At 34.5% G+C, this 25657-nt stretch overlaps 1 protein-coding gene across 4 annotated transcripts in view; it reads right to left on the bottom strand.

The window, feature by feature from the left end:
• LOC104000586 (uncharacterized) overlaps positions 1–25657 on the bottom strand; it is a 40056-nt gene that overhangs the window by 14252 nt on the left and 147 nt on the right. Inside the window, exons 2-13 of one of the 4 annotated variants that reach the window (XM_065170517.1) lie at positions 25415–25584; positions 19609–19727; positions 16615–16660; positions 16042–16114; positions 15909–15966; positions 14356–14451; positions 12071–12188; positions 9408–9674; positions 6174–6275; positions 5646–6003; positions 5418–5531; positions 190–818 (exon numbers count right to left, since the gene is read on the bottom strand). In XM_065170517.1, the coding sequence (XP_065026589.1) occupies positions 190–818; positions 5418–5531; positions 5646–6003; positions 6174–6275; positions 9408–9674; positions 12071–12188; positions 14356–14451; positions 15909–15966; positions 16042–16114; positions 16615–16660; positions 19609–19727; positions 25415–25462 (2028 nt within the window). In that variant the 5' untranslated portion in view covers positions 25463–25584. Of the gene's footprint in view, positions 1–189; positions 819–5417; positions 5532–5645; positions 6004–6173; positions 6276–9407; positions 9675–12070; positions 12189–14355; positions 14452–15908; positions 15967–16041; positions 16115–16614; positions 16661–19608; positions 19728–23446; positions 23766–25414; positions 25585–25657 lie in introns of those variants that run through there. The other 3 variants (XM_065170516.1, XM_065170519.1, XM_065170518.1) reach the window with 3 other exon arrangements.

Genomic DNA, 25657 nt, shown 5'->3' with positions numbered 1-25657 from the left:
AAACCTTTTCCAAAATATTAATTCTTCTCTTGATCAGTACAAGTTACCAAGCATCGAAATTCATCTCCTTACATGGCCTTTTTATGATTTATAACATATCAGCATGATGTAAAAGAGAAAACATATATTAAAGCATTAAAAAATAAAAAATAAGAGGAAAAAGACAAAAACTAAACTGAAAATACTCACTCCATTTTCTTCCAATACGTCAATGACAAATATTGGTTCCACCTCAAATAATTTATTATCAGCTCGGCCATTTGCTGAGAGGTTTCTGATATCATTTCTTAAAACACGAACAGACCGCAGTAACTCTAATGCTGTATGTCTTATCTGGACATCCACTGAACTGAGGAAAAAAAGACCAAGTGCATCTACCTCTGTTGTTTGGAACTCAGAAGGGTCTGCTGACTGAAGAAATGGAGACCTGTTCACTTTATCACCATCAAGACATGGTCTCTTAATGCTATGAGCATCATTTACCAACAGTTTATCAGACAAACAAGCCCTCCACAAACGTATAAGTTCCACTAGGCGGACCAGTGAAGTTTGGATTAAAAGAGGAAACTCATCAGGAAGTTTCAGAATAAAGGTAGCCATCCCTCTCACCACAGCATGACGACGATGAGGAAGATGTCGTACAATGCGATTCATTACTTGCACTGCTTCTTCACGAACACCAGGATCAAAACTTATGCCATGCTGTGGAATAATTTCAGTTATCTTATCACTGCGGCCAACTTCTTCGATCAAATATGGTATGCACTTCAGCACTGACCTGAAGAGAGACGCTTGAGATTTTTCCTTCGTTGCATTATCTAAAAGAGTTTATTCTTTAGAACAATTTCATAGCATTTGCAAATAAGAAAGAGAAAGAGTAATATATAATCAATATGCTAACACTTCTAACCAAGAAAACTGAGAACAATTGAAACAAACTAAAGCACTAAAAGATCCAGTCAATTTTGCCAAAAACTACCAAATGTCACGACCCGAGTTTGATAAGTTAACTGGCCAATAACTCCATTTCAGTCCTTTAACCACGGACCAAAATACTTAAGCGGGAGTTGTCATAGTACACTCATCAGGCCCATATAAGTCAATCATAGTCATTGTCCACTTCCGATGTGGGACTAACTCTAAATTTCCTAAGGTCCTGACTATCAACCTGATTTTCAGATTAAATGATATAAAATAGAAAATTAGATAAGTGTTAACAAATCTGAACTATGAGTCAGCATCTTTACACTGATATAACCGATTTACTGCAAGTAATCAACCACTGCAGAAGAAATTGAACTCATAAAATTGCTAATTAGTATGAACACACTAACTTTGAAATAACTCTAATTTTGATAATAGCATCCATCATGAATCTAGGATAGCACATTGAAGCAACAAATAGCTAAAAGATAACAAAATATATAAAATTGCAACAATGAAGACCAAAAACTATAAAACTTGTCAGACTAATATGTATCAACCAGTATTTACCAGTTCATTCAAAACCAGACTTACCGCCTGGTTTGATTATCATACCGGGAATACCACCCGATACCCCTATCTGTTTTTAACTTTTGATAGTTGTCTTTTCTTTTTTGTCTCCTGCCTTCCTTTCTCTCTTTCGCTTATCTCTCTCTTCACTTTGCCTCTTCCTCCTCCCCACCGCCTCTTCCTTTCTCTCTTTCACATCTCTCTCCTCCCCCTCCGCCACTTCCTCCACCCCATGGCTTCTTCCTCCTTTTAAGGGCTACTTCCTTTACCTCTGGTACACCTCATCTATTTTTCCTCCTCTTCCTCCATCTCCTCCACCTCCTCTTCCTATATCGTTCCTCCACATTTTCCTCCCCCTCCTCTTCTTCCTACTCCTCTCAAGGGTTCGCCATACCGAGCTGTACTGTCCAATACAAGTGGGATGTACCAGTCCGTCAAGGGATCGATATATAGACCAAGGTTCGCTGTATCGTATCGTACCGACGTTTCGGCTCGGTACGGTACGGTACCGATGTACCGAGCGGTACACCTTGGTATACCGAACAATTTTATATTTTTTTGCATATTGTAGTAGTGCTACAGTATAGCACTGTAGCACTTTAGCGGTACCGGGCGGTCCGCGTACCAGTAACCTGTCGGACCAGTACGTACCGCCCATACCAGGCGGTACGCTTCGGTATGGCAGACCTTGATATAGACCACCCTACACGAGGTGGTACCCATTACATGACCTCATATCGGGTGATACAGGGTCTATACTAATAAAAAATGGTCAAAATTCGACCATTACTAACCTATAATGATCGGATTTCGACTATTACCAATCAAGAGTTGAGATTGGCCTATTTTAAACGATCAATTTGATCATTTGAACCATAGAAAAGGGATTTAAACCCTTTCCTCCCCCCTCTTTTATTTTCTACGAGAAATTCTAGGATTTTATTTTCTGTTCTTCTGTTGTGCATGTGATATCGCCCCAGATTTCCCAACAAATAAGGTACTGGTCAAGTTTATACATCGAGGGGGAAAGGGAAGACAGTAGATAATTTTGAGCAGATGTAACAGAGCCTACACGACGTAAACACAGAGCGAAACTCAATGTATTCATAGCCATCGTATTATGGAGAATTTTACGGCCAACAGCAGTACGGTGATAGTTGGTCATACTTCTCCGAGCAGTAGTATAATGATCGATCTTATGATACGGAGCAGTAGATCAGTGGTGAAAGTAGAAATTCAAACATTCTCCATGCTTCACCTAATACATGCTATAATCGTCCTTGCTTCAAGAGCTGCCTCGGACACATGGTTCACGACGATCAGACTACGACCATCATCACATTAACGCACCAATGGTATATGGTGTATCAGTATATTATATCGTGAGATCAATTTTAGAATTAGGTCCAACAAATATATCAAATTGATATATAGATTTATAGAATCGAAAACCCTAATCCACTGCCCAGAGTCTTGTAGTTCTCTTTAGTGATAGAACTAAGTATATTTATCGATTAATTATTTGATTCATTATAATCTTAAACTTTAAGTTGTTTAAAAATTAATCTAACAATTTAAATCATTTCTTTGTAGATAATTCAATATTAATGGAAGAACGATCCGGAACATACCACAAAGCTACTCCTCAAAGCCCAAAAAAGATGTGACTATTCTTTCCTAATTTAGATTTTTTTGATAAAATTATACTAAATTTATATTTATTTTCAACTTGAAAACCCTAATCTAATTTTTTTCTATTTTTATAAATATTTGAAGCTATTTTCGGTAATTTTACCATACCGTCGATATGCCTCGTTGTACCAAGATACGATATGTTGGTATGCTTTAGTATATGCCATACCAATGACCAGTTGGTACACCTGTACGGATCGATAAGGCGAACCTTGCTCCTCTCTACCCCTTTCTCTTAGTCCAAGCGGAACTTTTCTGTACCATGTGTTGCTACATCAATCCATACTGGAACTGTACAATATCAACACCTGACCAAAATTATAAACCCTAATGAAGATGCGAGGAGACTATAGATTAGAAGAAAATAACTTCAAGTTGGAAGAAATTATCGATCATAAACGAAAGAAGATAGTAGGTACTCAAGATCTAAAAAAACATCTCTTATCCAACAATACATGTCATTGTCATGCATGTTTAAGGCATAAAAGGCTTTATTTATGAACGAGTAAGTCAACTAAAACCAAGATGCATTTGTTAGCACAGGAGTGCTGGTGATGATGTATCTATACATGAATTTTGTTCTATTAGAGTTAGAAATGAAGATGATTTATTTTCAAAAAATATACCACCAAAATAAGGATTTGATCATAACTTCTCCCAGCTCAACTCATCTAAACTTCTTAAACTAATAGTTCTATCTTATCTTATTATATTTCTAAATAAACAAATGATAAAGCCAAACAAATAATAATAAAATGAGACATCTTATACAAATCTAACATCTAATTAATAAATAATATCATAAATCCTTGAAGAAAAATAAATCTAATATAGACTCAATAAAACTAGATAAGTTACATGAAGTTGGATAGCATCAATTCACTTTTTATTGAATAGATCTCATTCTCAAGATACATGAAGTTGCAGTAGTTCTGATCTACAATTTTTTTTCTTCAGTTCATGTTTGGTATCGATATCATTGTAGATTACTCACGTTACTGCAATCACTTGAAAACTCACTTTTTTATTTGCGGTCTGAGTAAAACAAGTATTATGACTAGAAGAACAAGATCAAAAGTAAAATGGAAAGAAGATTATGAGCAAATTTCAAGATACAAAAAAGAGATAGATTAAAAAATCTAACAAAAATAGCTTGTTAATCCATTTTCATTTCTAAGAATATATGTTATATTGGGATGGAGATGAACTGAATATAAATATAACTAGGAGGATTCTTAAACTCAGGAGCTATTTCATTATTTCTCTAGCATAAAAATCTATGATATCATCAAGTTTTAATTATCCACATTATCAAATCAAAATACGACTAACTAGATATGCCATATTTCAGCAGAAAAAATTGGAAAGCCTAACTTTGCTCTGCAAAGGCTAAAAGACTGTAATCGTCAAATTTTTTTTTAGCCTTTGAAAATATATTTTGTCAAAATCGTTTTTAGATCACAGAATAAAAAAAAGGGCATAAATTTCATTGTTGAACATATCTTTTAATATTCAATGCAAACTTACTCTTGCATCAAGGACCAATTTTCCACTTATCACAAATAAAACTTCGAGATTAACCTTATGTGTTGGTATGTTTAATGTGCCATTGCCATAATAAACAGAGAAGTGGCACCACAAGGTCCAATATAAATATATTTGTCATTGATCGTAGCCATGATGAACGTCTTGTCACACCAACATCAGTAACATCCAAAATAATCCATTCATTTACAAAGTTGTATCTCTCCTCATAGTTTCCTTTGACATGTCATGAAATTGCCACCCAAAATCATCCATGGTTGCACCCTACTATTAATATATTTAGAACTACTCACCCTTTTCATGAATTATCTAATAAATGGCATATTCTGCAATATGAATAACATTGATCAATTCTTGTCAGGCACATGAGATATATTCCTCAAGTGGGATGAATGAAATAACAATATTGCTACATATCTGCATCTATTCTCCTCAATCAATAACAATGCATTATAGTTAATACTTAATAATTACTAAGCAGTGGAAATATAGTCCAGGAGTGACCATTAAACATGAAATAAAATATAGGGCAAGTTAAATTAAATCATACTTTGCCCCATACTAGCTGTGCTGTAAACAAACTTTCTTATGCGTATGACTTTACATACCCTTGTACTTACACCATAAAAATTAAGTGCACAGAAACATCTACAAAAAGTAGCACTGGATAAAGAAGAGTAGCACACCTATGGTTGACTTTGGTGAAGTAAGAAGGGCTTGGCTATAGGCTTTATTACATGATCGTATGATAGACTCAATAGCAGATTTCACTTTCGGAACGTAATGACCAATACCATGAACTGAAACAGTAATAGATAAGTTAGCGTTACATATAGCAATATACAGAAGTACAGAATCAAAATTCAAAAGAAAAAGTGTTGAAGAAAATATTTTATGAGGGCAGGAAATATCACCATGAAAAACTTCCAAGCTAAATTGTTGATTTGAAGGAGACATAACAATGGCAAGCAAAGCCCGAAGACCAATAACCTTTGCTTCACTCAGACTATCAGGTTTCAACAATTCTAGTATCATATGATTCATAGTGAAATCTAGGTTACTCTCAGCTAAAGTCGCACAGAACTCAACAAGTTTATCATGCTGAACATCTTGAGTTAGCAAACCTTTCTTTAAGACAGTCAACAACTGTGCTGTCACACTGTACAAGTAATCCCATACTTGGTTTTTAGGCTGGAAATCTGCATAAACATTTAAATAAAATTTCACAACCCGGTGCAAGCAATCTAGTGCCATCGACCGATGGTTTTTATCCTGCATAGAGATGGCATCAAACAAGTTAATGCTTGACAGGAATGGGACATCAAAAAAGGCAAATAGCTGCCTTCAAATAGCCACGTAAATGAGATAGAATAATTAGCTTGGCAGTTGGCACTAATTAACAAAAAAACAATTTGTTATATTACACAAGAAAACACACTCACTTTAAGATTCTTATACAAAAGCTCCATATGAGGACCAAAGTTAGTATTAAATGCTTGGGGATCGCCTAGACAGAGTAGAAGGGTCACCAATGGGAAGCCAACCTAGAAAAAATGAAATTATTGCAGATGCACAAGACTTAAGATAATGGAAAAAAAAAAATCTGAGTCAGAAGTTAACCACTGATAACTGTATGGGGGAAAAAGAAAGAGGATGTCACTACAATCACTTCTACAACAAAAAATTATAAAATAATGCTGCTCTTCTTATGCATCCATCTTCAAAAAAATTTCCTCTATTGCATGGTTGTGACTCATGCATGTCAGAGAAGCTCAAAAAAGCAACTTCTATAACAAAATATCAGACTTTAAGATATTCAACAATGATGACAAATGACAAAGCTCCTAGAAGAGAAGGCCCAATATTACTAATTGACCAATCTAAACATCCGCAATGTTAGACTCAAATTTTTTCTAATTATTGTTTAATAATTCCCCAGTAATCAAAGAACAATTCTGTAATAAAATAGAAACAACAAAATAAAAAAGCTGTGGATTAACTCTTATCAGTGCTACTTACAAAAAGCATTCCACCAACACAAGCCTGTCCCCAACCCCAAACAGAAAAGAAAGAAAGAAACATGTCAGGTACATATTTGCAATGAAAAACATGATGATCTTAGATTGAATTTTTCTTTTCAGAGGCTTCTTGTAAACCTATCTACTACTGCTCATGAAATACTTACCAAAATTATTTTTCTACATGCTCCATTATTTCTGTTTTCTCTCATTGTTGAATTAGATGTTGACATATGTCTGGATCAATTCACATGCTTTTTCTATGAAAACCACTGCTTTTATCAAGCATTAAAAAACAAAAAAGAATGTCAGCAAATCCAAGTATACACATAGGCAACATTCATCTGTTCAAGAGTTTTGGTGTGTAATATCAGTAATAAACAAGCCTGTTTAAATTGGTCATGGCTCTAAAAATCCTGTGATGCTTATTCCTAGACTAAATCCAGAAGCAAGCAATGTCTTCAAAACCTCCTTTAAAATTAATATTTAGGATTCTTATATGACTAACTATTTCTATTCATCCATTCATAACTTTTGTTGGCCTTTCTCCAGTCTGCCCATCTTCCACATTAATGTATCAGCTTGGCCATCATAGAAAATAATATAAGTTTGAAATACTGAATACTGGCACCTGTACCAACCAATATAGTATGACACAACATGACACATCAATGAAAAAAAATATATATATATATTAAACATAATAGTACCAAGTACCAATCAGTACAGTCAATATATCACGATGTTTGAAACCATGAAAACAACTTCCTTGAAACCTTTAGAACCTCCATGTGATCATTTCATGTTTCATTACACATTCACCACAGGCAGCTTAACCTTTTCCCAAACACCAATATGATTTTGCTTCCTCAATACTTTATCCAACATTGATACCATGGTATTGCTCCCTTTCAACCTGAAAGACCAGGGTTCAAGTCACGGAAACAATCTCTTTAAATATTTTAAAGATAATGTTGCATACATTGAACCTCTCCAGACCCCACATTGGTAGAAGCCTCATGCACTAGGTACACCCTTAAGGCCTTAACACTTAATCCAGCATAATGACTGACAAAAAATTCATAAGTTGACAAATGCAACCTGGACCACAATATTTAATCCAACCCAACATGGATAATTTCATATTCTTGTGTGCTAATTCAGGTTAAAATGAAGCATGAATTATCTAAAAAGTTGAGGCTCAATGGGAACCCACTAGCCCACTCTATTCATAATCCCACATCTTTATTACAAGAGCAACGTAACCATCTATCAGCTAGTATTGCACTGAAAAATCTCTTGCAAGCTGCATTATTCCAATATTCTGTCAAGTGCAATGGAAACTGACACATGTAGAAAATCTTTATGAGAAATAAGAAGGTTTCTTTTCCTTGACATCCGTATCAGATTTTAAATACCAGTCGGACTAATACCAACTAATATATTTCAATCTGATCGAGGATCAGCATCAAATCATATAGCCTGGTACAAATTGATATTAATTTTCTTTTTTTTTTGTGATGTCGGTGGTACAAGTTGATATATCACCCAGCATAGTTCTAAATACCATCTGGATTGATCTCATGGTCTGAAAAACCAACAGATAGACCAGCCCCTTTGGGAACGTTCGGTTCAGCCCTTTTTTCTTTTTATTTAGAGTTATCACACAGCCATCTCGATCTTTCTAGCATGTCAACCTCTCTTATGTCCACTTCCCCCCTCATGACGCTCGATGGTTGCTGCTCGTGCTGGTCAGTATTTACCATGTCAACCTGTGTACTCCTCTCCCTCTTCTTAGTACACCATGTACCGGCATAGCATCAGTCAGTATACTACTGTGAATTAGAACTGTGTCCTTGCCTCCCCGACATACTGCAATCTTGCAAATCTGATGAGGTGCCAAAACTGATAACAAATAGAGTTTGTAAATATGTATTCAGATAATAGATTCATTATTAGTGTGATTGATTCTGTTTACTGATGTGTACATCTCAATTTGTGTCAGAGTATGAAAGTGGTACCACCAGAAGCCAGCAAAAGCCAATATGTATGTTTACAGTTCAGAAGTTACTCTCATGGTATATATTAGGTTCCATGGTTGGAAATAATTTGAAATTGAATTTGAGAAAATAGCTAATTTGAAATTCAATTGATCACCTGGAAGACTTCAAATCCTTCATTCCTTCACAGCTTCTCTCTCTCTCTCTCTCTCTCTCTCTCTCTCTCTCTCTCTCTCTCTCTCTCTCTTTCTCTCCCAGAGAAAGGAAATCCAAATGGAGTTACAAGATTCCAAAAATCCAATTAAAAGGGGCCTACAGCATATTTGATACAGTGCTGGTTAGTACCATTATACTAACATAGAACAAGATTATTACAACAATATGGCCAACAGCCCTGAAATTCTTGTTGCTTGATGCAAGCAGGCACAGGCCTTTGTAAAGGGTGCACTGGTTTGCATCAGCAAGAGATGCTGCAAACATTCCAACTAGTGTGTGCAATGTCTGAAAAGTCTGTAAATTCTCAATCTGATATATGTATCATTATTAGGAAAGACCCATAATGGAAACTTGGAACATTGAGTTTTAGTCAATTGACTGCACATAAGAACCTCACTATTGAAGAAAATAAATTCAGCACATATTTTAAGGAGCTACTTACTGTTATATGCTTGTTCTGTTTCTCCATCCAATGCATAAGTTGCCCTCTAATTCGAGCTACTGCTTCATACCATAATGCTAGTGCAGATTCCACTCCCAATGGAGGCCAATGGCCTTTTCCACTCTCTGCAAGTGGTGCTAATATGCTTGAAAGCATATTGCACAATGCATGATATAGTTCACTCTTTCTCTTGTGAGGAGTACGATTAAGAGGATTAGCTTTTGCCACAAAAGATGCTGATGCATTCAAACCACCTTCTGTCTTTACCTGGCAAAGTTAAAGCAACAAGTGATAGAATCAATAAATAAAAGAAAGCAAATAAGAATTCCCACAAAATATTAAAGCCCAACAGAAATTTTTGCAGGATAATTTTTAGTAAAAGAAAATCACTTTGAGAATTTCTTTATCATATTCAATAATTCATCTCTTAATAGTCGTCAGGAGTTACGAGGTATCAACTAAAAGCTTCCTGTTCTGAGGATACATTATAATCTTTGTATTGGAACTTAGTCTTTAATATTATTTTATATACCTTCTATTAACCCATTTAATACTTGACTGATTTACGTCTGCCCAATAAGCAAATTCACCATTAGTAGTAATATCTAAAGTTACATCACCTTGAGTTTTGCTTAGCATGAGAATTATCCTGCATATTTACAAAATTGATCTTTAAATGATTAAATCATACACCTAGGTTCTTAACTAATACAAATTATCAAGACCAAGGATCGACTTACTGGTCCGAACCGGTGTGCCAGCCAACTGACAGCATGGCACATGCTGCCATGTACCGGTGTGCTGAGTGTCGATACGGCGATGCGTGCCGACGGCACAAAAAAAGGCCAAAAGCACCTCAAAAAATAGGAAAATATATATTAGGTTTTTAATTTGGAACTAAATGTAAGTTTAGTATTATTTCATCAAAAATATTCTAAACTAGGAAGGAATATCAGCGCATATCTTTTTCAAGCTTTGAGGAGCAGTGTTGTGGCATGTTCCAAATAGTCCTTTCATTGATATTGAATTATCTATAAAGATATGACTTGAACTGTTATATTACTAGTTCAACTTTAACATTCAAATGAATCAAGTAATAAATTGATCGATCGATGGATATGCCTGGTTCTCCCACTAAAAAGAATGATGGGACTCCACAAGTGATAGATTGGGATCAATGATCCTATGTATTTGTATATCAATATGGTATGTTTATCAAACTCAATCTTAAAATTGATCCCACGACATAAAATACCGATACACCGTATGTCATTGGTGCATCAATGTGATGATAGTTGTAGTCTGATTATCATGAACCACACGTATCCGGGGCGACTATTGAGGCAAGTATGATTGTGGTATGTATTGGTGCGGAGGTTGGAGAACACCAGAACTTCTACTTTCGTCACTAACCTAAAGCTCTATATCATAAGACCGATCACCGTACTGTTGTTGGCCATGTGATCCTCCATAATACGATGGCTGGAAATACGACAAGGTCCACTTTGTGTCTATGTCATATAGACCTCCTCTAACTTAAGTGTTAATCCTCCTAAATTACTTCCAATCCACAAATCACAGTTTTGCTGAGAGTTGGTTTAAACGGTAAATTAGAGATTGAGAGAGTTGAAGAGTTTGAGAGAATAAAAGGGGTTGAAAAAAGGAGGAAAGGGTTTAAAAACCGTTTGAATTGGTTCAAACAATTAAATATGATTGTTTGAACCAGGTCAATCTCAACCATTAATTGATATCAATCGAAATCCTACCGTTACCGACTGGTAGAGGTCGATAACAATTGGATTTCGATCGTTCCACCCGGTATATACCTTGTATTGAGCGATACGGGGCCCCTAATATATAATCGCCTAGTACAGTGTGGTCCGTGTGTCTGTCACCTCTCGAATTGATACGTGTCACCCGTACCGTACCATTTTAAGCGGCACAACAAACCACGATTCACATTATCCCACAAACACTAAAGTACAAAAGGATTTGTTTGTAATGTAAGGACCTATTTTAAATTGTTTAGAATGACCTATTTACAAAATTGAGAATTTTTTTTTTTTTGAAAGCTTATTGCTAGGGACCTAATTATGAATCATAGCAATTGAATATGATTTGTAAAAAATTCATATTAAGTTAAAAAAAAATGGAGGACATGTGTCACTAACTAACCTAAGGATAGTGCCATTTATGCTTGTTCCACGAATGACACATAAACTTCCTTGATATATGTTTGTCACCTTGTTATTTTTGTGTTAGGCAAACCTAAGCAATTATAAGAGAAAACTAAAGGAAAACTTACCAAATGAGGAAACTTGCTGCAACCAACGTAGGCTTGAGAAGAGAAGGGTAGATGAATTTTAGTAGAAGAAGAAGTTCTGCTTTGGCTTCAGGTTTTAGATCAATTCCTCACACTTGAGAATCAAATTTTTATAAGGCAAGTGTTCTAACTCTTTCCTACAGTGATTTTAATCTCTGTAGTGGCCAATATTTACTGGTGGGGGTGTAAACTAGGACAGAGATTGCACCTTTTCGAGAGGTCTAGTATAGTTCATTTGTCCTTTTTCTAGGAATCAAGATTACAAATAGTAATTTGGAGATATAGAAGAAATGCTTTAAATAAAAACTACAATTTCATGAACATGAGAAGTAAAACATACTCCCAGCTTTAGGTAGCGCATCCCATTGATGATACTGAGCGTCTCACTTCTGGCAACGCTAGTGTCAATACGCCGAGTATTTAGCTCCATAAAAAATCGTTCTGTTACAGAGCTGAACCTGTATAAATAGATCAATAGAGTATGCATAGTTAACATTTACATAAAGTAATTTTGGAATGCTAAAAATCATAAGTGTTAATCCAAAATAACAAATTAATCTCAAAATGTGATAATAGTATTCCTAGTAGATATTTCCAGTCAGATGCTCATATCATTCTATTTAACACAAAAACAAAACATAAGCTTCCTAGATAAATAATTACATTGATCAGAAAACAATGAACAGCCTGTTGTGAATGCATGATCACCGATATGAATGATTGATTAATATCCTGATAATAAAGGAAGCATTTGGTTCTGAATCATTACAGTAGGAGCAAGGGCCAACATAGCCAATGCACTTTGCAAACCTATGATGAATTAACTAGGCATATGATAAGCAATTCCATTGTTTAAAATGTTGGCAACAGGTAAATTAATTTATGAGACTAAATTAGTCTAAGCTAACTTTTTAATTTTTATAATAACGTTTGGAACTATGTCAACAAGAATAAACAAGAAATGCAATTTAGTAAGATTGGGAAAGCAAATGACAAATATAATTGAAGATCATTAAAAGCATAAAAGAACTTTCAACATCTTGCATCAGTCTTCTAAAAGAAGGGGCTATTTAAGAAGACCAAACAATTGAAAAGGCAGGTTCGTAATGTGATCAAATGGCAACTACATACATAAAGATAAGAAATGTAAGGAGAAAGCTACAAGATGAATGACAAATTATGAGACAGATTGTCAGCAGTTGGGAGAAAGATCATGAAAAAACTATATAAAATAAGGATATCAGGAAGAACAAAAAAAGTTTAAATAGGAAAGGATATCTTAAAAATTACTGTATTTAAATTAGAAAATGAGGAAGGATGAAGAACTGTAATAGGATAGAACAAGAAAATTAATAAATAAGCCAGAAGTTGGCCGAAGCACCAATAGCAGATGAGATGATGTTAGATCATCTAAAATGCACCAGCAAGGAGTTTGTACATCAAGATTAAATCATCATAATTGAAATCTGATTGATAAGCATCTCTTGGCTCAAAAACATGATTAGTTACATCAAACCAACAACACATTTGACAATAATAGTGCCTTTATTAATGATAAAAGTTTCAAGTAACACAATAATGTCCCTGAGCGATTGGCCATCTTAACAAAGAAGTTATGTTCATAGTTAACCTTAAAAGTAAACCTTTCAAATATAAAATTTCACAAATTATTTAATTATGTAACCACATTATTGAAATACATTTACTTGAGAACGTGACCAAGTAAAACCTATACAACTAATGTTTTTGTTTTCTAACGTGCCAAGTCTTGGAAGTGAGAATCAACCTACCATTACTAGAAACTCCTAACCAAAGTCTTCAATTTCGAATAATACTGTATGGTACAGGCGGTACGTACTGGTTCGTCAGTAGACCGATACACGGATCGCCCGTTATCGGGTGGTATATATATATACATATATATATGTATATATATATATACATATATATATATTATATTATAAAAGGCGACATCGCGTCGCCTCGGCAACGTCGCCTTTCCCTTCTCCCACGCAGGGCGACGTCACCTTTTATAAAAATATTTATATATAAAAAAATCTTTTTATATATAAATATATATAAGATTTTTTTTTACTTTTATATATATATAGGCGAAATTGCCGAGGCGACGTCGCTTCGGCAAAGTCACCGAATTTTTATTTTATTATTATTATTATTATTATTATTATTATTATTATTATTATATATATATATATATATATATATATATATATATATATATATATATATATACCAAATCGCTCGGTATACAGTACCATACCGTACCGAGCAAAAGTCAAAACTCTAGTACGGTACAATATTTCAATCCTTGCTCCTAACACATTGTCAGAGGATAAAACTACAAGTATTAGATACAAGAGTCGTAATCTGTCATAATGGAGAAGCAAAAAAGTACTATGAGATAATTGCAAGAATTTTGCATATTTAAATATAGAGGACTTTCTGAAAAATAAAGTAAAAAGAATAATCTTATTTCATAACCAGTAAAATTTCATGCTCAGCTTAATGTATAGAACATTGTGGGTTTCAAACTTTCAATAGTAAGTATTTGGATCCAAGATTCAAAAAGAAAAGTTCATTAGCATAAAGCAACCGAATACAAACCTAATCCGCGATAAAGCACCTAAAAGTTGTGCAACAAGATCTAAGAGGAGCCCACGCAAATCAACCAATGAAGGATAGTCAACCTGGCTAACAACCCTATATGTACACCAGCAAACAAATGTTCGTCACAGTAAAAAAATCTGAATTCTTAATCATTACTTTACCAAGTCAAGATAAACTAGCAAATTAATATAAAAATTTGTGAATCAGCATTTCAGGATAGCCCTCAAAAAGAAACAGGAGAAAGAAACGAGCTTGGTGAAATATTATAGACAATTTATTATCCAAAGCTTTTAACTCTTCCACTTGAGAATAAAGCCTTTCATTGTGACCATACAGGCAGGCATGGCGTTTGTGACTCAAAATCAATTCTTGGTCCGAAAAGCACAAGAATGTACTAACCAGCTTACTCAACATTGTTTCTGTTAAGGAAGGCATATGAATGGTAATTCATATTTTGAACTCAATAGCAAGAAACGAATTACCATAGCAAAGATCTAAAATTGTATGTAGCACTTTATATCGAGTGGGTACTAATAGGCTTTCCAATAAGGAATTCAAGAAACCTAACTACTTCAGAAAACGATAAACTAGGTCAGGGATATCTAAGTCTGGTACTCTAGCGAAAGTATAATAAAGTGGCATCATATATAAGATGTACTAGTAGCTTATCATGCAAAGCTAACCAATGATATACAACACAAATAGAGCAAAATATACTTAATCCACCTACAGGTTGGCCCAATTTAAGTTGCCCACCTGCAGCTTAGTGTGTATATCTAATTACTTGCTGCTTGATTGCAACCATCATTGTTATCCACTTCATGCTAAAATCTGAGCACAGAGACATGATTGATGTGGCACTCATCATGATGACAATTGACATATGATAACAATCCAAGAATGTGGTGCTGATGTGATATTCATAGTCACTGGATTCTAATATCGATTGTACTAGCCTGGCACTGACATGGCTCCTATGTGGCACTGACATGGTACAGCATTGGTCCTATATGGTGCTGAAATGGCACCATGCATACATCATGTGGATTGCAACCACACATACGATGCAAACATGGCAACAATATGACATGCCACACGCACTTAGACAATGTGGAACCCATATGCCTTTTATTCCATTAACTTCATATGCCAAATCAATACCACTTAAGGATTATGAGGTGTCATATAGGTGCCAATGCTAATAAGATTAGTTTATCAATTATATGCCTTAATTTTTTAATATTATCATTAAATTCCTATATTAAATATATTTTATATTAACAATTAAATCAAATGCTGAAGTTACTTTACTATAAATAAATTTCTTGAATTGAACTAGCAACAATGGTTCTAACAGAGCAAAACGCATGTAGGTTCACAGACAGTTCAGTACTAAATTGGCCAATAGTGATGTTCCAGTGCTCTAGTTTCAATTTGCATCCAAAAATCAAATGTGTTGTCATCATTTTAAAAAGATTCTTTGCAAACCCAAGATATGAGTATTTAGGTTAAACAAAATTTAAGCAAATAAATAGATTGCTGAGCCTCACCTATCTGCATTAATTAACCAATCGAACACAAAATTTTCCAGACCAGACCATAGGTTTTCTGTAAACAAAAGTAGATAATTCAAGTCAAAAATGCACAATGTAGGAAATATCTGCATATTGATTTAGTCAATACCAGTAATTCCTTCTTGGGGACAACACTCCACAAAGCGAATGCAAGCAGAGCAGAATATGCACTCCACTGCAAGCTGTGGAGTAAAATGATCATATTAATCATGATAACACAAAGCCATAGTCAATTTATTCACATACCTAGTGATTCATTCACATTATAATACTCAAGTACCACACTATAATGAATACCTGAAGTCTGGTTAGAGCTTCTAATATCAAGAGATTAAGCCCTCTTCTGAAATAAGAGTTACATCAGAGTCCCAGGTGTGAAGAAATATTGCCATCACTTGTCTATACCTCATGGCCTAACAAGTTAAATGGGAATCTAAAACTGGATAACTGTGTTAAGGGTACTCGGTTATTTCTCCTGATAGGTACTACACAAAGGGTTCTTGACATCTCACTACACCATGAAGAAGTTATAACTTGAATAAAAAGCAAAACCATCATAAATTCCATAAAAATTCACAAACTATTAGAATTTAAAGTATAATTACTGCTAAATCAGAGCATGATTTCCACAATTTTAATAGAAATGATAGTATGGTAAATTGGTAATAAAAAAAGAATAAACCTTCTTCTGATATGTGGAAGCATCATTTGCACCCTTTGGTGATTCACTGAGATAAAAAGAAAATAATGAGTAAATAGATGCAAGAAACTTGGGTATATTTACATAACATATCAGCCAAGAATACAGAAACTCAAAATGTCTCCTTGTCTGTACACATTTAATCAGACTTAAAAACGTTGACAAGAGAGAATGAGGATTCCCATCAACAAAGCAGACAAACAAGAAACATGTGAGAGAATCACCAATAGATGTGAACCTCAGATAATACTTTATTTATATGCCTCAAAATAGCAAAATGTTGAATAAAAACTTCAATAAGAGTACTGTTAGTACTAGTAAAATCAAGCCCTGGTTATGCAAAAGTGATGTTTCTTCAAGGAAAAGTACGAAGAATCTGAATTTCCACTTTTGCACAAGTAGATATAATGCTGTTGGCATAGAGATATAAAGTATAAACTATGAGGTCCAGCTGAGCAGGATAAGCTCTGTTAGCCATGCAGCTTTGCAGGATACTCGTCTGATAAAAACTCATATCATCATACCATTGCTGCTATTTGAATGACCAGACACTGATCCTGATAACACAAACCATCAAGTTCCTCAATGACACAGCTGCCCATTTGTTTCAAGTGAGCAGTTAAGCTACTTCTGCCATCATGATTAGGCAGGATAGTCATCAGAAGCAACGATCAATATATTATATTATTACAGGGGAATTGTATGATCACTATACACTTGTCACAGGCCCAACATCATCAAATTCTTCAGGTGAAATGCTGACACATTGAAGATCGCAAGCATGACCACACAATCTTTAACTATTATATAAAGTTATAAACTGTGACATATTGGTATTTCTTCCACAACAATCCTCTTTACATGCTAAGGCCCACACAAATCAGCAAATTCTTCAAGTGACATGCTGGCATTTGACAATGGCAAGTGAATGTTGAAAATGCCTTGATTCATTCCAGAAGTTTGACACATTGGCATTTCTTGAATTAAGGATTTCTTCTACATGCTAAAGCTACTCTTCCTCGCAATCCAATGAGGTTTACTTCTGAGCATTTGGTATATAGTATATACTTATATTATACACTAAATTATCTACATGAGGAAGCTTCTCCGTGTCAGTTCAATTGTGAGCCAAATCCTTACAATGTTATACTATGAAATATATGAAATACGTCCATGGCAATCCCTTATTATGACAAAATTATAGTTTGGCTGACATAGTAGGTTCCATGATGGATTAACCTAGTGAATCTAAATTATTGAAGAATAAACCCAAAATGTTGAAAGCAGATCAACATTAAGCCTGACACCTGATGTCTGATGTTGACAACAGAAGCAGTCATGAGAGTCATTATGTGAAACTTATGCAAATCAAGGGGTAAATTGAGAGCCCAATAACTTGAATAGAGCATTTTGGAAACATGAACTTCAAAAAAAATTATTAAAAATTCGGAAATAATTTCTTTCTGTCCAATAACTACCTGTGCTAGTTCCTTTTTTCACTAGATCCTCGCTACTAATTTTCATCTTAGGACCTCCAGATTGTGAAGTATTAATGCTGAAAAAAAAAATGGCAGAACACTTAAGTCCACTGAATCACTGCTGGCAAAGATGGCAGCCAGCCACCTTCTAGTGCTAACCATCTAAGCAGTAGCAAATGCAAGCTGCTGCCAGAAAGGCTTAGCCAGCCTGCGAGCATGCATAAACCTTCTATACTTCTCAAGTCATCCTTCCTCTAAGCCAAACAACAGCAATCTCAACAAATATATCCAACAAATCTAAGAAAACTGTTCATATCTAGCACATAGAGCCTAAGATCTAAAACTCCAAATTATGGTCCCACAACTTCAAATCTTGCTATGCTTTACAGGATAGATTGAATCTGACGCACAAACCTCCTCAAAAACACCATAAGGTAAAAGGAAAACGATTAACCAACCATTCTTTAACCAAAAGTCAAACTGTAAACTTGTTGTTTTCCTATGACATGTTAGTATCTCAAAAGACAATCTACATGCATGCACAATATGAATCACATACGACTACCCAGTGCTTACTTCCCAAATGCATGTTGGAGTCATAAAATATCCGATACATTTGATATAGATGTGATACACCTTCCAAGCAAAAAAGATTAAGGGCCTATTAACAACTGAAAGTTGGTGGCAACCATATGAAGCACAGATTATGGTCCTTGAATTAAGTTGAGGTTTTCTGCTTTCTATATTACTTCTTTAATTTGGACTCATATTAAAATATATATAATATGAACTATGAAGCACTATATTACTTGTTTTTGTTGAGGCTTTCTGTTTTCTATATTACTTCTTTAATTTGTACTCATATATATATATATATATATATATATATATATATATATAAACCACAGATTATGGTCCTTGAATTAAGGCTTTCAGCTTTCTATATTACTTCTTTAATTTGGAATCATATTATATATACATAAAGCACAGATTATGGTCCTTGAAAGTTGAGACTTTCTGCTTTCTATATAACTTCTTTAAATATATATATATATATATATATATATATATATATATATATATATATATGTATATATACAGACACTGGTTCAACTAGTTGTTCTCTCTTAAGCAATCATAAAATTCCAGATACCCTTACAGTACTTGTATTTGGAGCACCAGATTTAGTATTTCTTTTACTATGCTCAAAGTCAAATCTTTGTTTTGCTAGAACAACAATAATTGCCATATTTTGGCACAGAAGGCACAGTGATGATACCATTATAGCATCACAAAATACCAAGCCATGCCATCCAACACGTTCCTTTGCTGGCTTGTACAAACCAAAACTTGAACTAGACATGTGCTGGCACATCCAGAACATAATGATATTGCTATCTAATCAACTAACACAAGTGATTTATGCTTATACAGAATGAACTAGCTTTAGTAAATTTAAGCTAATCATAATAGAGTAAACAGAAAATTTTCTAAGTACCTCTCTCTCCAACGAAGAAGAGCTTCTAAAAGTGGTCCAGGTGTATGCTGTGCAACCATAGCTAATGAATCCAACACTTGCTCATAAGCTGGATCAGATGGTCGAAGATATTGCCCATCCTGCTTACGATGTATAGTCAGATATATAAAAAACTAAAATAATCATATAGCATTCCACATACATGGTTCTTGCAACATATAAACCATACAAATATATATATATATATATATATATATATATGAATAATACACACTGATATATATACATATATATATATATATATATATATATATATATATATGTATGTGTGTATGTATGTATATGTATATGTATATCCAACATGATACATATTGTATCTTGCACAAAGATCAATGCTTCAACCAGAGTTACTGATGTCAATCATAAAAGATGTGTCCAGGTTCCAACACCAAAACGTACTAACAGATTTAAGTTGCATTGAGGATCATGATATTTCCCATAATTTTTAACTATGTAAATGGATTAAAAATGTTTTCATTCATGAACAACTAGATACCGCTTTGATAAAGGACAGGGTGAAGGAGAATGGTTTATGATGACATGGGCATGTGCTCAAGAGACCTTCTAGCATGAACATGTGTTCAAGAGACCTACATATGCGTAGTCAAAAGAGTTAAAATGATCGTAGTCAGAAGAGTTAAAATGATTACTATTAGCGATATAAAGAAAGGTAGAGATAGATCCGTAGTTAGAAGAGGTGAAATGATTACTAGAGAGGCAGATGATACCTTTAAAATATTTTAATAAAAATTATAAATAAATATTTAAATATTCTTAACTTAACTAAAGATATAGCTCTTTACAGATCTTAATGACGGAAAAAAATCCATCTAGCCGATCCCAAATAGTTAGGACTTTACAGCTTTGCTGTTGTTGTGTCAATGAATTATTAGAGTATTGCCAAGGGCATGCACTTGATAGCAACAAGTCTAATACACATTTATATTTCATATAAAGTCATATTTCAATTATGAAACAAGGAGAATGACATGAAAACCTTAGTCTAACAATGCTTAGTCTGAATTTGCTTAAGTATAGCTTTTAAATGTCACATTTCTAACCTTTTTCCAAAGGGGGATTGATCAAGGGACTAAAATAAGTTAACAACGATGACGTAGTAGTCATTGGTACTAAGTTACGATGACGTAGTAGTCATACTATTTAAATGGCTCTCCTGGTTGTTTATTTAACTAAATAAATGTATGTGGGTTACTATTTAAATGGCTATCCTAGTGATCGAATATAATTCTAGATAAGCAAAAGAGATGGCATAAGTTATGAGGACAAGTTAGAAAACTCTTCTGACTTCTAAAATAACTCTTTGTTCACTATTTGACTTAAATTAAGTCAATTTTAAAACCTTGATACTACAGCTAGGTGGGTCCCACATGAAAACCCACCAAGACCACTGAAGAGGTTAAGAATGCCAAACATCAAAATTTCATTATCAATCATGATGCTTGAGTCAATGGAACATATGAGGCCTTTTTTTCATTTGACCACTAAGGACTTAATGACATTTCCATCTAAATACAATGTCTTACATCTAGTGTAATGAGATCTAGTTAGAAGCTATAAAATTACATAGGATTGTGATGTGTGACAGACATGAGTAAAACACTTGAGCATCCTCACCAACATACGATGTAACACCTATGATTAGTCCCACATCGAAAGTGGGCAAAACTAAGATTGGCTTATAAGGGTCCGATGAGTGTATTATTATCAACTTCAGCTTAAATATTTTGACCAGTACTTTGGGTCAAACGAAGTTGATAGGCTAGTTAATTCATCAGGTCTATGAGTGTACTGTAACACTTTGAATTAGTTCCACATCGGAAGTATGCAAGACTAAGATTGACATATAAAGGTCTGATGAGTGTATTATTATTAACTTCAACTTAAATATTTTAGCCAGTGATTTAAGTTAAACGAAGTTGATAGGTTAGTTAGTCAGGCTCAGGTTCCTCCATTTTCTTATTTATGACAAGTTGACAACATAGTGCAATCTCATATGCATGTTTCTTTAAGTGCTCATGTGAATTCAGTGATAGTGACTTGTATTTCTTTGATGGTGATAAATTCATGGATTAACTTCTTTTAAGGGCTACGAACGTCAATCAATTATGCTTGCAACCACCATATGATATGGTCTGTGATAGGACTTGTATTTCTACTCGCTTTAAATTTAGTGTCGATTTTTTTAAAGTATAGCCGCCACTAAGCTGAATCAAATGATTAAAACTTGTATTAGATAAACAACTTCATTAGGTAAATACAAGGCCAATTGTAAGGGTTAATTATATTATCAGGGTCCATGTTATAACAGCATGATATAACAATGTTATCAATGAACAAGCTAGAAACTTGCTGAAACAGTCATCCCTATATCTACATAAATGATTAATATAAATTAAATAAACCTTAATAAGAACTGCCATCAAATCTTAATAAATAACCTGTCAAACCTAAATAACAGTATTGATTGTCTATCACCATATGGCTTGTCTACATATGACATTGCAGAGAGCTAGCAACAGATCAGCACCAGTGACCATGTTGTTCCAATATTGATATGCCTAATTAAGATGATAACTTGATATGCCTAATTAAGATGATAACTAGTGAGGCTGTAATATCTTAAAACTGTACATAACTACATATTTTGAATTATATTTAAAATGCATTTGAAATGTTTTCCGATTCGCTATGTGATTATCTCAAGACATTTGATTGTCCCATCTGTGATGATATTGATATAAGCTTTTGGTTTTAAATCATCAGTAATGACCCTTCTGATCTCCTCCTTTGCTAACTACATAAAGTCAATCAAACATCTCATATGTGGTCTCTTTTCCATATCTATGTCGCATACGTCTATGTATAGTGGCTCCACAGCTTTAATTATCTCGGCCACTGTATCATATAATCTGTAGAACATGATAAACTTGGCTTTAATGATCTCGGCCACTACATTTATGGTCTCTGTTCTGCACTTCTCGAGCTGGAGTAGAAGACCTGAGTGCACCGTGTACGGCACTCCAAGTCATGTTGAGTCAGCATTACAAGCAGACAATCGCATTTTCTGACCGGAATGGTCTGCATTCCATAATTGAAATATTTGGCTTCTCCAATATTCCATGCCCCCATCATAAGCTCTTAAATGACACAGTGGAGAGGATGCACTACGAAGTGCCTTTGTAAATGCATGTAGGGTGCTTTGGCAGTTTAAAAGTACAACTTTCTAATGGCGTCCTTCCAATGTGTCGCACTCTCATTTTTTAAAAAGAAACATAATCAGTATACCAAGTTTTGCCAGTTAAGATTACTAAAAAAAATACTTGCATTTATTATCAACCCCTCCATCCATCACAAGCATCCTAAAAAAAAGCGCACAATGATTATACGTGATCCAAGCCATAACTTGATGTAAAACAGGAAAAGATAACCCGTGAAGTAGTCAAAGATTCTTTGTGCTGAAGATTTTTTGTGAGTTATATATACAAACGAAAAGATTTCTTTTTTTTACAAAGGGCAAACTGTGAAGACGGGATTCGAAACTAGGATATTACAGTAAATTGCGAAAGTCTTTACCGCTAAGCTAGTTGACATCTATCAAACGAAAAGGTCTACTACACCAATGATGGCCATCAGACTATATGTAACAAAGCCGGTAAAAGGATGAACCCAACGTAGAGCCAAAGACTCTTCGCCACACGGCTAGAGATAAAGAGAAGCAAACCGACACTCGAAGCAGGGGGAACGGAGAAGGGTTGACGGGGGAGAGAGAGGAGGGCACCTGAGCCTGGGCCGTCTCGATGCGGCGGCGGGCGAGAGGGAGGAAACGCTGGAGAAGCGCCTCGACGATGAGCTTGGCGGCGCTTCCGGCGTTCATTTTCGGCGATCGAGGCGGGAGGAGTGGAAGGGTCTCGGAGGAAGGAGGCGCGCTGCCGCCCGGCCGCGGGGAACGAACGCAAAGGGTCCAGCGAGATCCTTGTTATTGGGCGAACGAGTAGGCAACCGTCACGTCAATGAAAAGGAGAGTCGAGTTCGATAAACGGGGTTGGTCTATTTATAAAGGACAGATAAGAACTCCTCCTTGTCCGAGTTTGACCCGGTTGAACTCGCCCTGGTTTAACGGTTCATTTCCTACCCTCTGTGACCTACCCGTTCGATTACCTTCCCTTTAATTGGATTCATCGTGTGGGACCAAGAAAAAAGAAAAAGCTTTTTCACTTGAACAGTGGGATTTAAAAATAATAATAATAATAATAATAATAATAACTACGCATAAATGACACTCACATGATAAACTCGATCTATCGCTGATGCAATTTTGCAATAATCAATCTGGATATTCCAATAAAGACGAGTAGTGAGATTTAGCCTAACACCCTTCTAATCATTTAGACTTCTCTAGCAGATCATAAACTGCTTGATCTAAGTATTACTCTACAAATTAGATAGATAATATTATAATTTTAGGAATTGCTCTCAGATAATTCAGTTCATATGTAATATTATGATATTATTTTTTTCCAACATCTAATTTTGCACAAAAGAAAAAATAAAAACTTAGGAAATGAATAAAGAGTTGGGTCTTTCCTGTAGGAATCATAACTGCTATTGAAGTCTACTATATCTTCTCAATGTTTTCTTATCTTACATGTTATTTTTATCTAATTGATAAAATAGTTCCTTAGGTCATCAGTTGCATAGGGCATTAAAGTTAAATCTAAAAAGAACACATATAAAATTGAAGAAAATTGAAAGGTATCAAACCAGCAGTACATAGATAAAACCAACAAAATAAGGGAAAGGAAAATCAATCAAAACCACAATGAACAAATCATGATTACTATCAATTTGTATTCTCAAACTCTAAGTACTAGCATTCCATAAGACTAATTATATATTACCTCATGTAATTAGTTATTTTTAACATCGTAATTCTTACATTTTTAAAAATTATATTAGAATCCTTATATTTACAAAAGTAAAATATTGAGATCCCTGTACATAATTAAAAAAGATAACTTTATAAAGTTTAAAATCAAGAGATGAGGGTTTTGTTAGAACAATAAGATCAAATCTTTTCCTTTCTTAAATATAGGAATGTCAATGTAACTATTAAAAACTTAAGGATCGAGATGATAAAGATAGTTAATCACAAGAGGTTATCTTAAATTAGCCCTATTCCATACTATAAGTAATTAATAATACACTAACGAAAATTTTACAGTTCAGCTTACAGTGCAGTAAGTAAATTATAGATTGAGTAATCAATTATACTGAAAACTGAGGAAGAAAAAGAAAACTAAAACCACTAAGTCTATATCACCTAACAATATAAGCAAATATTAACAGTAACTATTGCTCTCTATTTAATGCTTAAAATGACAAAATAGTGATTTTTGGACAACATTATCTTCTAGTATCTATAACTTGTTAGTATATCTTTTCAAACAAATATAGAATGCGAGTTTCACAAAGTAGTACTTAAGCAACAAGGTTGCACTTTCCTTTAAGCTGATCCTTATTTATATAATGATTCCACTTATTTTCTTACACCAAGTGGTGCACTCAGATATATTTTGTCCTAATCTCCTTATGGAGGATGCTTTTGAAAAGGACTAGGACTAGATGCACCTCGAGAATCATCATCATCTGCATTCCTGAAGTTCAAATCAATTCCATACTGAGATTCCCAACAGAAAATAGAAACAAAAAGATAAAAGAGTAGTTGAATGAAGCCAAGAACACTCACCGAAACAAAGTGAGAACCTCCTTTGCACAGAGAAAAGACATCCAACATAGTTGAAGTGCAAATCAGCCATTTTACGATGGATTCAGCTTATTGTGATATGATAAATGAAGCTGCAGGTTCAGTGAGTTATACAGAATGCCCCATCAGTCCAATAAATTGTCACCCATTCCCTACAAGCCAAAGTAATGTGCTTTTGTCAGCATCTTTCTAACAAAAGGAGGTGATGGGGTGAAGTAAAGAGAA

The sequence above is a fragment of the Musa acuminata genome, chromosome BXJ3-10 (genome assembly GCF_036884655.1).
Source record: "Musa acuminata AAA Group cultivar baxijiao chromosome BXJ3-10, Cavendish_Baxijiao_AAA, whole genome shotgun sequence".
Classification (NCBI taxonomy): domain Eukaryota; kingdom Viridiplantae; phylum Streptophyta; class Magnoliopsida; order Zingiberales; family Musaceae; genus Musa; species Musa acuminata.
This window is presented reverse-complemented; position numbering and strand designations above follow the sequence as displayed.